We start from the raw sequence: 16,934 nt of genomic DNA, 5'->3' as shown, positions 1-16,934 counted from the left end.
CAAACATCCACCACTCATCCTCCACTCATCTTTTATTATTGTGTTTCAGGTCCACCGGGTCCAAGGGGCCCCAGGGGTGACAGGGGTCCCCAGGGACCAGTTGGCCAGTCAGGACAAAAGGGTGATAAAGGAGATAAAGGGATGCCAGGATTGGTGGGACCTAAAGGGGAGAAAGGTGCTGCTGGACCACCAGGTGCAACAGGTCCAAAGGGTGCACCTGGTGCCCGGGGTCTTCCGGGGGCTAAAGGTTCGAGAGGGTCTGGAGGTCGACCTGGAAACCCTGGTGATAAAGGTGACCCTGGGGCTCCGGGACTTCTTGGTAGGGATGGACCGCCAGGGATGCCAGGACCACAAGGGCCACAGGGACCCAGAGGAACAGCAGGACCTGCAGGGTTGGATGGGCCTCATGGACCCGTTGGACCCATCGGCCCGCCCGGTCCTCCAGGGCTACCAGGGCTACCTGCACCTCCTGTAATTTTAAAGCCATCTCAGCCCACTCAGGCCCCCGAACCCCCCAAACCACCTGAGCCTCCCAAACCGGCAGAGGTACCACAAGGCACTGTGTCCCGGCAGATCCAGCCCCCTGTCGCCACAACTCCATCACCTGGTGAGTAAAATGATCACAAGATGCAAAATAGATATGTGGCTCATTAGCTTGTGTGAAAATGGTTTCTTCTGTGATTTTACCTGCATAATGTGACAATGTCATTAATTGTTCCAGGTTGCCCACCTCAGTTCAGAAAGTTTGGAGACAGCTGCTATTACCTCTCCTCTGGTTCTCAGAGACTCAACTTTGATGAAGCCAACCTGTTTTGTACTAACATGTCATCTCATATGCTCATTATCAATGACAATGAGGAACAGGTAAACGAAATCCGACTTATCCATTGTCTTCAATATTATCATTCACGTTGATGAAATGAAACAAATCCTTTAAAACAACTCAAGAAAAACACAAACTTGTTTTTTTTTCTGAACTAATCATCCTGTAAAATATCTGTTACTCTTCTGTCCGTAGCAATTTGTGAGAGATGCAATTGCAGGAAAAGGTTATTTCTGGCTGGGCCTTACTGATAGGGAGGAGGAAAATGTCTGGAAGTGGGTGGATGGCACCATACCCATTTTCAAGTGAGTTAACAAGCCAAACTGGTTTTTACAGCAAATTGAATCCATGTGTTGTCGTGATTTCTGACTTGACTTGACCCTTTGTATTCAGTTCAAAACAACAAGCGTCTATGAATGTAACTAACAAGCACCTTCTGTGATGTTTCAACTCTGACACATATTGTTCATGTTGTCACTATCAGGAAGTGGAAGCCTGGCCAGCCTGATAACTGGACCCATGGTCATGAAGACGGCGAGGACTGTGCTGGTCTTATCCATAATGCCAACTGGAATGATTTCTACTGCACTGACCGCATCGGTTTCATCTGTGAATGTGCCTCTGACTGTCAGTACCCTCTATATATATCACACCTTTTTTTTAATTTTGAAATCTCATATTTGTGTGAAAGAACAATGTGTTAGTCAGTCTCCCAATATTTCAGACTTTTCTACTCAGTCTGATGTAATTAGTCCTGAGTTAGTCCTAAAACATTTGAGCATTGTAGTTTTGTTACTCAAACAGGAGTAAACAGTGCATGGACTATAGCCTATTTTCTGTTGCGGATTAATGACCGCTTGGTGCTCTAGTGAGTACTTGTTTTTACGGCACCAAGAAGGTATAGTTTAAATGGGATTGGCTCAGAAAAAACAACAGTGTCCATTGACAAAAAATTCTCAGCTAAAGTTGTACTTGTTCTGGAGTTTTCAGCTGTATCACACAGTCCTCAGTTGCCATGGACATGTAGATATACATGTTTCCATGATCCTGGGCACCTCCAGGATCTGTCATCCATGTTAAAAATATTGAAAAGTTCAGCTTGACAGTTCATACTTGCATGGAAACAACAGAACACTAAACAATCTTAACCAACATTTTTAACTGTTTGTCCATTATTATGATAAGATTACCATATTTACAGTAGTTGTGTTATTACTGTTGCTATAACTGTAGATATGTCAGCCTGTAAGCACATCATAAATGAGTTAAAATCTATATTAAGTGATATATTTTTGTTGTTGTTTTCTTCACAGTAAAAGTTCCAGTTTTATAGCATCCATCTAAGACAGTGTGAGCTGTCTTTGGGAGAAAGGTGTAGCGGCTGAAGTTGAGGTTGAAGATGCGAGGACAATGAAGGACATGAGGAGGAACTCTAGATGAATAGAGGCCTCTGATAAAGCCAACCCAGTTAAGCAACACTGAGACTTGGACTGATCTTTGTCTTGAAGGCACTTTACAACACAGTATGGTGCAGAAGACAGAACAAGCACAGAGCCAGCCCACTATGGTATTGGTTTAGTATTTGTACTGAAGGAATGAGATGAGAATGCAGTCATTGGTTTAGGCTATACTGAGTCATTGTTTGGTGCAGCCACTGTTGTACAGGTGTATCTGTAAATAATATTTTGCAAAAGGTTAATTGTTGGTTTGGGATCGACTTTCATATCATTTTTTTTTCTTAACTGCCTTCTCAATCTTTAGACTCACAAAAAATCTATATCAGAGGATTATGTTGTTAATATGGTAGAATTATTTTTATACTGTCAAATATGTCACAGATTCAGAACTGTGCTCAGAAATAAGCTCCCAGAAAAATGGTGAGCGCACATTCACCATCAACAAACGACTGCAAACTCAGACAATAAATCGAAATAAAGCTAGTATAAATTTCACCTCTCTGCAAACTGAAATATCAATGTCATTTTTGTGATAAAAGATGTTCAGTGTGAGCAGCGCTGCTGTTTTATGAAGGATAGTGTTTTTAGACTTTAGACTGCCAGTATGAGTTTTATACACTATGAGGCATACATTAACAATATGTAAATGTTTTGTAATGTAGCCATTATAAGATGATTTATTCATTATGCCAAATACAATATGTGAAACATATTACATGTTTATTATTTGCATAATCAGTTGTTATTGTTATAGGATTGACTTTTGTAAATTCATATTATGTTTAAGGACTGAGTAGCAGTTTGTAATCTGGCTCAAGGCTTATCAGGCCTTAATTAAATTCCTGTGGATCAGGCCAGGACACTTATCACAATAAAATGGGAAAGAAATTGTGTGTGGAGTCAGTGCTTTTTGTCTTATTAAATATTGTAACAAATACACTAAAATGATGTGGCATTAAAAGCTATTCATTTATCCATAAAAACTAAAGAAGAAAGGACACTTCTTATAGAACAATATGCAAAAAATCAATTGTTATAGTAGATACATTTTGTGAATAATTATTGATGTCTGATTTTTGATTCAGTACCTTATTGTACTCAGGTACAGTACTTGAATGAACATAGTTACTTTCTACCATTGCTGATTGATTACATTATTTGATAACAATTATGTTATGTTTTGGGTTTTTTTTATTTGATATTGGTTTATCTACATCATATATGGTTCTATTCACAGACAGAAATTCCTTTTAATTACTGGGGAAAAAAATGAACTTGAATTTGGTTGAATATGGTGGTGGAAAGTAACAAAGTACATTTACTTAAGGTAAGTAGTGTAGTTAAGGACAATTGAAAGGGAATTATTTCAGTATTTTCATTTCATGCTATTTTATGGTTAAAAACCATTAGATTTCAGAGGGAAAAGTTGTAACTCCATCACATTTATTTGATAACTTTAGTCAAGTTACTTTTCAGATTTAAGTTTAACATTTTAAAAAAACATATCATAATTTTCTAGAATACAATGCTTTTGTTAAAGATAAAACCAGTGGTTCCCAATCTTTTTGGCTTTTGACCTCTTACAGAAAAGCAGTTTCGAGGCCTCTTGTCATGTTTCACATCTATGAGTTGTTAGCCGTTTCACCAAAGAGACATTCCCACTGTTAACTTCTCACATGGTTTCATTTAAACAGCCATTTGAGAAAACTAAAAAAAAAAGAAAAGAAAAAAAGAAAAGAAAAGATTAAAGAAAAGTAAAATAAACTCAAATTTGTGTCACTTTGTTTTTTCATCTTTCCTCAACTATTAACCATCATGACCCCTAAAATTCATCTTGTAACCCTTTGGAAGGGCCCGACCCCTAATCCCACCGGAAGTCCCACAGGCTGGACTGAGCTGATTAAAGAACTCTTTTGTTCTTCAGTCTGTCAAACTGTTCTCAGTTCGCCTCTGAGCAGCTATTTAGTCTAAGCACTGAATGTGCAAGTAGCTGATTAAATTGGTTGCACTGCAATATCTGATGTGCTCAGTTGGCAGCCTATTAAGTACACCAGCTATAACTAATACAGTCTAACTCAATGGTCCTGCATTAAACCCCGCCTTCATGAAGGTTATAATGTTCAGTTACTGGAAACTGTTGATGTATATATGCTTATACTGTAGAAACATTATGTAAATAGTCTGAGACAACCTTACCAGAATGAGAAGACACATATGTTCAAAATGAATGAGAAATTGATAAGAAAAACATACATAAACATATGGATTTTTATATGTATATTGTTTTAATAAACTTGCATAGGCTTGCATACATTAAATATAGATTTTACTATATGTACTATGGGTATTTAATACATGTTACAAACTTATATCTTCATATATCCTGAGGATGTATATATGTGACATATATAGCAACAACACTCTTGATATAGGGACATATATGTTATGTATTACATTTCTGTAAAGGTAGACCTGGTCTGATATGGTCTAGATGTGACAAACACAGTGAAATCTCCCTCATTGCAGTTTTCATAAACAGAATAAAGGTTTCACAAATCAGAAAATGTGTTTTAAAGAGTCTTCAGCCTCTCTGTGATAATCTAGTCCAGATTTGACCAGTGTGCGCATTGTGGTTTTTGATCCGGACCTGGTCCAGATGGGGAAAAAGCAAATGTTTTGTGGTAAAGCAATGAGATAACGTCACATGATCACCATCACCTGACGATGACATGTTATTTTTTTTACGGCAAGGGCAATTTGTAGCTCATGGTCCAGTTGATCACAGCTGTACAGTTAATTAACAGGTGTGAGCGCTGAATAATAGTCGATGACAGCGGTCTGCTTAACACGGGACAGCTACCCGGAATACTCATCTTGTTGCCGTCTGGTGAAGGAGTGACTGTGTAGAGTAGAGTCAGCTTAGCTCCGCTTGACATTCATGAAGCTGTTGTTACTATGCGTTTTTATTGTATGAAATAAACCAGAGGGAAAGAAAATAACAGGGGAAGGCGAAATCTGTTGTTGTCAATACACCAGCAATGCCTCTCTTCGCGACGAACCCATTTGACCAAGATGTTGGTGAGTAATCAAGAACTAGGGGCTATTTCTAGCAGGCTAGCTGAAGTAGCTGTGGTCAGACAGCTTTGTTTGTGTTCTCCAGCTGTGTTCAACCTCACAGTTAGCCTCAGGACTTACACTGTTGATGTTAAATGGCTGTCTTGCAGTGTATTTTGCAGGATATATAAACTGATACTGGTACTGTGTGTTTTCCCGATGTTTGTTGTGATTCAGTTAGCTAGAAAGCTCAGTGGGCTAACTAGCTTGCCTTATCTAATGTGGAGATTTAGCTAGCAGCAGCTAGCATCCAGAATCCTTGAAAACGTTCACAAAGTGCGACATTTGAAAAGACAAGCCTTTACGCTATTTGTATTTTTCAGTTGCTTTGCAAGCTATATTATAAGTAAAGTTTATCTTCAGGCTAACTGTTAATTGACGTGTGATAGAGATGTTGTCATCAGCTAATTGAAGCTAGCTAGCTAGTCATCTGCCTCATCAGTACCTTACTGTATCCCATTGTATGTTGGCTAACCAATATGATGAGCCTGACATCTCACAGTGACTGGAAGTGAAAGAGGATGCGGTGTGGTGTGTGAAACTGTACAGCTACGATGTGTTTCCTTTTCTCTCTTTGTTCTGGGTCGAGTGGTTAACCACTTCATTAGCATGTCCAGTGGAAAGGGGTGGGCAAAGTACACAAACACCACACTGCACATTACCATACAAGCTACAGCCCTGAAAGCCAGCAGTAAATGCTAATTTGGTGAGGCTTGTAATGGGTATGTTTGGGCTGTCGGGTGTTATTTCACCATGAATGGTCATTTTGACAGTGTTCAGTTCTGTTTTTGAGTAAATATGCTGTTAGGTGCCTCTCCTCTATTTTGGTATTGGTAATCTGACATTGCAATATCCACATGAATCTTAATAAAGTAAATATTCTGTAAAACAAAATCAATTTACTTCATCACAAAGTCTTGCTTATTGATTTGCAGGATTGTTCAAAATGGTCTGATGCACCTAGTGATCTTGAATGAATAGCTACAACTTTAAATCATGTCTGTACAGCAATATATTTGTCCATATTTGGGGTAATGTACAAGGCAAGACGTGTAAACACAAGTCAAGTAGAGAGGTGAAATACTGTACTTAATGTATGAACTGCTGGTCCATCAAACACTGTAAAATGACATATTTTGGAATAAATCATGGAGACATATGGCAAATGCAGCGGTGGAAAGTAACTCAGGACATTTACTGAAGCACTGTACTCTTGAATTACTACAATACTACAATTTAAGTACAGTTTTGAAGTACTTGTACTTAGTTTGAGTATTTCCCTTTTTTACTACTTTACACTTTTTACTCCACTAGCTACATCTCAGAGGAAAATATTGTACTTTTTACTGAACAGGTTACAGCTTAGTATTCAGATTAAGTTTTTACATTAGAAATATAAAAAGCTGGTCAAATACTACACGTTTCTTAAAGATCACCAGTGGTTTTTGTCTTGTGGTGACTTAGACATGTCCAGTTTGGGACCCCTTGTTACGTACTTCAATTCTATGATGGTCTATGATGTTTTCTATCACCAAAAAGAGACCAACCTCTGAGATGGGTTAATTAAAATTACTATTTGAGTCAAACATTGTCCAATGTTTCACAAAAAAATAAAAGTTTAGAGAAAAGACCAATAGCTGAAAACAGATTTGTGGAGATTTATCTCATGACCATATATGCAAAGCACTTTTTTGCAGAACAAGCACTTTTACTTTTGATGCTTGAAGTACATTTTGGTCATAATAATATTTTTGAACTTTTGTGTAAGTAGAATTTTGAATGCAGGACTTTTACTTGCAATTGAGTATTTTCAGACTGTTGAATTGGTACTTTTACTTAAGAAAAGGATCTGAGCACCTCTTCCTTTACTGATGATAGAGCAAATGCATTAACAAAGAGGAACTCTCACCACTGCTGAATAGGTATATTCTCACAATAGCACAAGCTAGTCTCAAATAAACTTGAATAAAATTAAATTACTTGAGACAGTAAACCAAACATTATGGGCTTCATCAGACTGGTATTTACTGCAGGACTGTTGTTATAGAGGACACTGTTATTTTGTCCGCCCTCTGTATTTCTCTAGCGTTTATGCTCATTTGTGAGGGTGCATAATGCAGCTGTTGTTTGAACAGATGTTTTGGAAGCAACAAAATTTGTCTATGCCAAAATTCGATTGACAGAGGATGTCGCATGCAACCACAACTTTTGTTTCAAGAAGCTTTATTATTTCTGACCTTCGGAGGATCATTACCTCTCCTCTTTGTCCCTGTCTCCAAATACAATAAGTTATGAAAAAGTGTTTTTGCAATCTTTAAGTTTTGTGCTGTTGTTGTGCTTTTTCCTGCAGAGAAAGCGACCAGTGAGATGAACACAGCTGAGGACTGGGGCCTCATTCTGGACATATGTGATAAGATAGGACAGTCACGCACTGGGTTAGTTAACTGTCTGCCACACACAACAAATCCACACAAACACTTCTATCAGCTTTTCTTTAGGGCTTTCAATTTTTAAAATGCGTAGCTCAGGGACACAAGGAGAAACTTAAGATAAATATTGATTCTCAATGTTAAAACTTCTATAGTGACATTGGTCTGTGGCCAAGCAATTCATTTCTACAAACCTTTGATTCCTACCATTTTGTTGCAGGCCTAAAGAATGTCTCCGCTCTATAATGAGAAGAGTGAACCACAAGGATCCTCATGTGGCCATGCAGGCACTGACTGTAAGCAGACTGGAAACAAACAGCCATGTTTGGTATAAATGTGATCGTTCAGTTAATGGAGGCGTCATGTTGTCTTCCTGTCATCTAACTTAATTAACCCCTCACTAAGATGGGAGCTAATGGAGTAACCAAATCTATGCTATGATAAGTTATATCTTAATAGGTGCTACACATTTGTCGCCTGCTGTTATGGATATATCTTGTACCCTTCCCTTTGTCCTTGCAGCTTCTTGGTGCTTGTGTCTCAAACTGTGGGAAGATATTCCACTTGGAGGTGTGCTCCAGAGAGTTTGCCAGTGAAGTCAGTAATGTCTTAAACAAGGTATGTGGTCATTTTCATTTTCTGTGTGTCCAGATAACCTCCATTAAGTATTTGTGATTACTTGAAATTAGGCCATGCGCCATGCTTATTCTCATAAAATGCTTTGTCATGTCTCCAGGGCCACCCCAAAGTGTGTGAGAAGCTGAAGGCCCTTATGGTGGAGTGGGCCGAGGACTTCCGCAATGATCCACAACTCAGTCTGATCTCGGCGATGATCAAAAATCTGCGTGAGCAAGGTGTCACTTTCCCTGCAGTGGGGTCCCAGGTAGGCCCGTAGGGTGGAATAGAAAGTTATTTGTAAATTTTTAGATTTCTATGTTTGTGGCATCCTAGTGGACTAGTAATGAAGATGCATACAATACAAATGATATCTAATAAAACAAAAATGTTTAAAGAAAAAGTAAATGGTTAATTTTATGGTTGCTTAAATGTTTAGACTCAAGTGATGAGTTGGGGGTGGGCTGTGGTTCAGGAGGAAACTGTGGCTTGCAGTGTAAAGCGCTTTGAGTGGTCGATAAAATTAGAAAAGTGCTATATAAGTGCAGTCCATTTACATAAGTATATGATTATCAATTTTTCACAGGCTGCAGAGCAAGCAAAAGCAAGCCCTGCTTTAGTGGCAAAGGATCCGTCCACCTCAACAAACAAAAAAGAGGAGGAAGACTTGGCCAAAGGTAAGGAACTTTTAGCTCATTATCATGACAGTTACTCTGATTTTCAATCCTCAGGCATCAATGGAGAAATGTATGTAAAAGGACATTATCGTCTAAAATATGCACACTGACACCTTTTGTGTCTTTACTGGCATTGCATCACAGTTCACACTGGATTGATGAACTGCAGATGTGTGGCAAGGGTTAAGGACTTTTGAGGGCAAAAACACAATCACATCTTTCTGGGCTTTTTTGTTTGCAGCTATTGAGTTGTCGCTGAAGGAGCAACGTCAGCAGCCACAGACCTCCCTGTCGAGCCTGTACCCGAGCACCTCTAACCTGCTCTCCTCACACAAGTCGGATGGCAGAAAAGTCCGTGCCATCTACGACTTCGAGGCTGCTGAGGACAATGAGCTCACCTTCAAGTCAGGAGAAATCATCACTATCCTGGACGATAGGTGAACTTTTACACGCATACAAAAAATGAGCACAGCAAACAAGGATTTAGCAAATAACTGAGAGGATTTAGGGCAGTTAGGTGGTGTTCTGAGTTGTTAAAAAGAAAATACCCCTGTAGTATCACAACTGGTTTTTGATTGTGTTACAATTTGATGATAAGGTATTCACCTGACAAAATGACTCGTCAAGAATTCAAAAAAATATCCTAACGTTTCAAAGAAGCTTGAAAATAAGTAGTAAAATAATCTGCTCAACTAATCTGTTAAATCTTTATATGAGCTCTGCAAAACTGAAAACACAACAGATAGTCATACGTGAGGATTTTTTCTTTTTTTCAGTGATCCCAACTGGTGGAAAGGGGAAACATACCAGGGAGTGGGGCTGTTCCCCTCTAACTTTGTCACTGCTGACCTCACGGCAGAGCCTGAGATGAGTGAGTGTACACATAGACACACACACAGAAACACATCCTTTATCCATTTATGTCATTGCTAGTTCTTTGATATCCCATTTAGTCCATTAGCAGTATTGTTTTATTGATCCCAGAGAGGGAAAGACTTACACACAATATCACTTACACACTGCTCGTGAAACAATACAAAGAACACAGCACGATTACAAAGACAACACAATCAAGTTATTAGTGTCATAAACATAAAAAGATATGTGGGTTATCACATGAAGTAAACAATAAAACTGTGTGTACTTCTGGGAAGCCGTAAGAGAATTGTTCTGATAGCTTTTTGGACACACATCCTTTTCTTATTAGAGAGCTTTATGCAGCTTTTATCTTTTCTGATTCTTATACAACAAATTTGATTCTATCATATTGATATGGAATATTGTTTATTTATTTTCTGTAAATGCCGAATGAGCTATTCAAATGCAGCTTTCTCAGTACTTGGCATTGAGTGATGCACGCTGTTTTTTTAAATCCATTCAGGTCTATCATTCAAGCATTTACTATCTTCATTGCCGTCACAATGGCTTCTACTGTGTGAGCCACAGAAATGTTTAGCCTGGGGCATCACTTTGCAAAGCAGAACCTCTGTCGTCTAAACATTCTCCTGTCTGGTGGGAGTTTGTCATGCTTCTTCATTACATCCAGATGTTTGATGCTTGGGCACACTTTTGTTATTAGCGCTTGTTGCTTCTACAGCTTCTATAGCTTCATCATATTCTTTTGCGTGATGCTTCTGCAAATGTTTAATCCCTCGAAACACTCAAACTGCCACGCGTGCATTCTGCTATTTTGCTTTGTTCCACTGTCGTTGTAAAATCACTCCACTCAGCAAACATGACAGCTGGCAACTGCTGTTTCTACTGTTTCTGAGTTTTCGTTATAGAGTGGTTTGACATTTCAAGATTTGTCACTAGCTTTTATCAGATGTTTGGGGTTTTTTTCATCTGATATCTGGACTAGTGTTTTGCGTTAGAATCGGAACATTGAGTATCGAATCAGCGCCTCCTGACTTCTTGCGTATGTGTTTCTGATTGCTACTGTTGCGTTGTTTTTCTGTTGCCGCATTCACTGTTACTTGGAAATGTTCAGTGAAGACAGAGAAGAAGACAGTACAGTTCAGTGAGGACATCCAGGTGGAGACCATAGAGCCTGAACAAGAGCCTGTTTATATAGATGAGGTAAGTTCCCTGCATTGTGTGTTGACTTACTAAGCTTGCTCACCCTCAATGTGGCACTTTTGCCACAAGTTTTGTTTCAAGATAGTCACGCTGTCATAAAATGAGCATCAACAAAGTCAGAATAAAAGCCTAACAGAGACAAGGTTTTCTATTTTAGTGAAATTAATTAGTGAACTGATTTCCCCAGGATAATGTCTTCTTTTTCTCTTTCTCCAAATTGGATTTAGTCGTGTTGAAAAATTAACTCATCACACCTACCCAAAGAGTCTCACTACAGAAACTTAATTTTTCAGGACAAAATGGACCAGCTACTGCAGATGATTCAGAGTGCAGATCCCACAGACAACCAGTCAGACAGTGTTGAGCTACTACAGCTTGAAGGTAAACTGAATTTAAGACTGAAATAATGAGAGTAAAAGACTGAAAGAGGAAAAATCAAATCAAAAATCAATTGGTTTACTGTAACAAATGTGGTACTCTTTTTTTTTTTTTTTTTTTGATGAATTAATGTTGACTAGAGATTAAATCTGTAACATTTTTTTATTTTATTTTTATCAGGTGCCTGCAATCAAATGGGACCTCTCATTGACCAGAAGCTGGAGGATATTGACAGGTGCATTGTGCAGAAATGACATGGTTTTGCCAAAAGAGAACCACAAATTATTGTCAGTTGAAAAATGTGCACGCATAAAAGAATGCAGATACCAGATATAAAACATATCAACAGATCTACATAAGCTTACCCTCATGGAAAATGTAGTTAAAGGAATTTAACAGTTTGTGTTGGTTTCTATCAACAGGAAGCACTCAGAGCTGTCGGAGCTGAACGTGAAGGTGATGGAAGCTCTGTCTTTGTATGCAAAGTTGATGAATGAGGATCCAGTGTACGCCATGTATGCCAAGCTGCAGAGCCAACAATACTACATGCAGCAGCCTGCCAATGCAGCGCAGCAGGTATAGTCAACTCGTCATGTGACACAGACACTTATACTTTGAGCAGAACAGTTTTGAGGCTCAACATTACTTCAATTTACAGTGTATCTGAAGTGCCATCTATCTATCATCTATGTCAGCACAGAATGCAGAAACAATGTCTTTGAATCATCTAGAATAGATTGAAATTTTGCTCTCAGAACTGCTGAGCTGACAGTTTCATATTTAGAGAAGGATGTTACTTTAGAGTTTCTCAAGTGTGTTTTGTTGTCAATCTAGCAAAGCCCTTATTACCTCAGTAGCACTCAGTGTGAGCTTTGCACATGTGTTTGACCCACAGGTCTACCCTGGCCAGCCTGCATCAGGTTCATATGCAATGAGTGGTACTGCGGTGCAGGGTTATACTGTTCCCATGGAGCAGCTTCCAGCTGGAGCCCCCATACCTGGCCAGCCAGCTCCCAGGTGAGTCCACATATGCCTTTGTGTCCTGGTATACTAAAGCATAAAAAGCAGAAATCTAAATTAGGCTGAAGTAACCATGCAAGTTAAACTACAGGTCAATTCCCCTTAGTATTACTGGCCTTTATTAGCGACTGGCCTGAAATTGTGTGTGCTGGTCTCAGCTGGTTTTTGAGGCCTGGACATTGTTTGAATACTGAGAGTTTTCAGTATTAATGATTCAACCTTCCATTTACAGTTTAATGATTCCATCTTGCTGTAGTGTTGTAATTCATGTTGCTTCACTCTTTTCCATAGTGACGTTCATATGTACATGGGCCAGCCGCCAGTCTACACTGCAGCTCCAGGCGGCATGGCCCCAGCAGACATTCAGTCCTACCAGAACCCAGCCACCGCCCCTGGCCCCGCCCCAGGCACGACTCCCACAGGCATGACGCAGACGCCAAACTACAGCACCCACTCTGGCCCAAGCATAGCACCTTCCTCAGATGCCACACAGGCCCCCTACTCAGAGAAAGCCTTGCTATAGGGCCCCCTTAGCTCACTGTTATCCCCGCACAAAACGCACACACACACACACACACACACACACACACACACACACACACACACACACACACACACACACACACACACACACACGCACCAGACCTGATCAAATAGTGGTCTTACATCATTTCTTTTATTATATTTTAAGTCTTGTTTTATTACGAAACCCTAGATGGACGGAAAAATACAAATGCGATTAGACTAACCTTGACATTTGACATGCTTTACATTATTATATGGCAGATATACAGTTAATTATACAATTGCACTTCTTCCTCCAGGTTTAGAAGTGATCACGATTTGAAGAGCTCACACCAAGCCACACTGACCTGAAAATGGACACTCTGTTTTAGGATTCCATTTGATTAATCGTGTTCTTGCGTTTTCACTCTTCTCCATCATGTGTTCATCTGATTTTACATGTGCAGACATGGAGGAACTTTCAGTTGCACTTTCATTTGCAGTTGCACTTATTTAATTTTTGGTCATCATTCAAGTCTGATCACTTCCAAATCTAGATCTAATAGCAATATATGCATTGTCCATTTTTATTTACAAGACCTGACATTTCTTGTTTCCTGGTAGTGACAGGACAATTGAGAAATTGCGGTAATGATTTATTTTATGGCTGAGTACTTTTGTAAATAATTTCCTCAGAAGTTTCCAGGAGAGAAAAACACAATTTTGTAATAATTATAGAGAAAACTAGGCAAGTTCTTTTAGTTAAACTCTAGTTCAGTTGATTAATTCCAAAGGAATTTGTTTAAAAAAAAGAAAAAAAAAAAGAAGTCTCTATTTAAACTTTGATAAAACAAAATGTTCATTCTTCATACTGTATGTGGTATGTTGAATTGTACAATTGTTTGTCAACAAATTTCACACTTTTGAGTACACAGTGGATCAGCTGAACATGCAAAAGTCTTTAGGTTACACTAGCAACTAATTTTAATTAATCAATTTGAGGTGCACCCGTTTCTACAGTATTTTATCAGTAATTTTCTTTCCCAGAAACTGTCTAGGAAATTATTAAGAAATTACAGGCTTGTTAAGTAGAGCATAATCAAATTGCTTTAAGAAAACAAGTGTAACTGTAACCACTTCAACCTGGCAACATATTACATATTCAATTACTATTTGATCAAGTGGGAAATACACACTGGCATTCATTCACTCCACCCCCAACATGCACACTGGAGCTACTCGCACATGATTCTCAAACACAATACAGGCAGGTGTACAGCAGTTGACGCACACACAAATACAGTTACTGCACTTGGTTCAGACATCCTCAGCCGTACGTGATAATTTACCTTCACTCACACACTAACATTGAGATAGATCCACACGCCACAGCCTTCTCACCCACTTAAAGCAACTTCAGTCACACACAAACGTCACAAAAAAGCGGCGTTGAATTACATTTACCTTTCATTTTTTTATATATATATATAGAGAGAGAAAATGGACGTTTAGCGATGCCGAAAACGTTAGGCTACTACATTCTGTATATGTTGTCAACTTTTAGAAGTACTGAAAACTGAAGCCACTTTGTTTTTTGGAGGGAAAAGAAACAAGAGGAATTCAAGCATGCACATGACTCTTGTATATACTGTACTGAACTAGTAGTTAAGCCACATGATGACCTCATGGGTGGGATGAATGTTAACACAGCTCCAGGTGTTTTTGGTTCAGCCTTAAAGGTGAACTCTGCAGTCATGATGCCCCAGGTGAATTTAAAAGGTGTAAAAGCCAAAGAGAACAAAGTGGGGGAAAAAAACCACATGCCAGAAAAACAAGATAATTTTCTATTCTTTCAATGACTCCTCACTTCATACTGCAGAGTTTTCCTTTTCAAAACGAGCAGTTCTGCATCCTTGCTGGTGGACGTCAGACCAGCTCTGTTTCCATTCAGGAGCTGTACTAACAGACTCGTACCACAGACTTGGCTACTATGGGGTGAATTCTCTGAACCGCCCCAGTGTCTTTGAAGCATCTCTTTAGTCAGTGTGGAAAAATGAATACAATGTTTTTTTTGTAGTACATTTTAATTTATGTTTTGATTATTGTTATGCTATTTTAAATGAAGAAGCAGTGCAGGATGTATGTATTCACAGGAAAGTGGAATATGTGATATTCTGCCTAACTTAGTTGTATATTTAAATGGCTGACGTGAGAACATGGACGTTTCTCTCTGTGTTTGATACATGCTTATTGTACTGTAGGGTCAAATGGTAATGTGAAAACTGATTGAACCCCCCCCCCTCCCCCTCCATATGCATTTCAAACATGTCCTCTTTCACAGCTGTCTAACATTAAAACAAATTCTACCTGAAGCAGAACTGAAATAAGGCTTCTATGATGGTCAGGATTTGGAAACATCTCTTTACCAAAGTCTACATAAGCTTTCAGTCACAGCGCCACCCTGAGGGGAAAGATCAAGTGTTGTACAAAGTCTACTCATACCTTCATACAGCTAATTTGTTTCGCTTCTACATGTTAAAAGAGTTGATTTTTACAAAAACTGATTGGATCACAAAAAGCCGATGAAGTAGGAAAGTTATTTATCTGTTGTTGTGTAATATTGATTGATGCTAAGTGAAGGAATTATGAAGCAGTTTAAAATATGTTTAACCACATGTTCCGGTTGCAGGGCAAATTTGTGTCATTTTAATTTCTCTTGCGATACTGTTTTCAAATGTGCAGCTTCTTGTCATCCCTGTGCCACCTTTAAGAATATAAAACAACCCCCAACTTAACCTTGGTACCTGGGACTTTGCAAGAGGCCATTTTATTCTCCAGAACTTAATTTTTTTTAGCATTAATATAGTTGATTCAAAGATGAGGAATCACTTTTTTGCTGCCTTCAACTAAATGCTAGAGAGAAATAGTGTTAATCAGTTGGATCAAAGAGGGCGGAAAATATCAAAGTAGCTGCTATTCTGGGACCGCGGCACCAGGAGCCAGTTAGTCATCACACATCATCCAAATGTAACATCTTGTTGCACCACAGTGTTGGACTGCAGCCCCGGTGTAACTTTATTGTACAGGATTGAGATGCTGCCTGTTTTTAAGTTTTAAACCAACATTATTGTAAAGGTTCTGTCTAAACTTGTATCCTGCTGTTTGTATGTATTCTTTTAACCATACTTATTAATTGATATTCACAATAAAACCAGGCCAAATGTACAGAATAATATGTATGGCCTTGTTGTCTTTGTAGTTGCGTGAAATACAACAAGTGTTTTTATTTGGTTTAACTTTACAAAGATTTTCACTGATGAGAGGCATTTTCAGGACACTATGTGAAAGCCCTTATTTATTTTAATTTATTTATTACTGCTTTTATTTCTCTTTAGGGATTTCTTTATTCATGGATATTGAATGTTATCAAGGAATGCTAAAGCTGTCCATACTATGTACAGTACTAATTCTATACAGTGTATGCTATGTGTTATATTATACTGTTTTAGCAGATGGTATACAAAAAATCAACATACTTTAACATTTTATACTAACAGGGAATTCTACAATATGTGTGGCGATGTCGATCATACTGCAGCATTTTTTTTCAGGTGTGAGCATCTCCTCTATTTTCCTTTGAGCATTGTGGGAGAATAGTTTGCATCAACAGCACACACAAAAAGGGAACATATTTAGTCTGTGTGTTGTCTACTTTATTTTATCCCATTTCCAGTGTGAACTCACTACATATTCCAAACAATGAGAAGAATCAGTGCTTCATCTGGAACTGGGACACTGTTGGGTTTAAAACCATGTTTTCAGGAACTATACCTCGCCA

General features: G+C 38.7%; 2 protein-coding genes across 2 annotated transcripts in view; both read left to right on the top strand.

Annotated features, from left to right (window-relative positions):
• The window catches only part of LOC111231261 (collectin-12-like), a 28,537-nt gene extending 25,366 nt beyond the window's left edge, over positions 1-3,171 (top strand). Inside the window, exons 6-10 of the mRNA XM_022758309.1 lie at positions 50-607; positions 722-864; positions 1,019-1,128; positions 1,308-1,450; positions 2,137-3,171. Of these exons, the coding sequence (XP_022614030.1) occupies positions 50-607; positions 722-864; positions 1,019-1,128; positions 1,308-1,450; positions 2,137-2,156 (974 nt within the window). The 3' untranslated portion in view covers positions 2,157-3,171. The remainder of the gene's footprint in view (positions 1-49; positions 608-721; positions 865-1,018; positions 1,129-1,307; positions 1,451-2,136) is intronic.
• A 1,867-nt stretch (positions 3,172-5,038) lies between these two features.
• Positions 5,039-16,323, top strand: stam (signal transducing adaptor molecule). The gene is made up of 14 exons (XM_022758206.1): positions 5,039-5,358; positions 7,745-7,829; positions 8,044-8,119; positions 8,346-8,441; positions 8,560-8,706; positions 9,025-9,115; positions 9,357-9,552; positions 9,892-9,986; positions 11,106-11,194; positions 11,488-11,575; positions 11,753-11,807; positions 11,995-12,148; positions 12,468-12,589; positions 12,884-16,323. Exons 1-14 carry the CDS (start codon positions 5,319-5,321, stop codon positions 13,113-13,115), a joined length of 1,566 nt encoding a protein of 521 aa, XP_022613927.1. The 5' UTR covers positions 5,039-5,318; the 3' UTR covers positions 13,116-16,323.
• The last annotated feature ends 611 nt before the right edge of the window (positions 16,324-16,934 follow it).

The sequence above is a fragment of the Seriola dumerili genome, unplaced genomic scaffold (genome assembly GCF_002260705.1).
Source record: "Seriola dumerili isolate Sdu_G_001 unplaced genomic scaffold, Sdu_1.0 BDQW01000291.1, whole genome shotgun sequence".
Classification (NCBI taxonomy): Eukaryota; Metazoa; Chordata; class Actinopteri; order Carangiformes; family Carangidae; genus Seriola; species Seriola dumerili.
This window is presented reverse-complemented; position numbering and strand designations above follow the sequence as displayed.

Bases quoted from the DNA above. Each gene is read 5' to 3' on its own strand.
- stam (XM_022758206.1), top strand. From the start codon at position 5,319: ATGCCTCTCTTCGCGACGAACCCATTTGACCAAGATGTTG. The intron at 8,707-9,024 runs GTAGGCCCGTAG...AATTTTTCACAG, and splicing joins TCCCTGCAGTGGGGTCCCAG to GCTGCAGAGCAAGCAAAAGC. The intron at 9,987-11,105 runs GTGAGTGTACAC...GGAAATGTTCAG, and splicing joins CACGGCAGAGCCTGAGATGA to TGAAGACAGAGAAGAAGACA.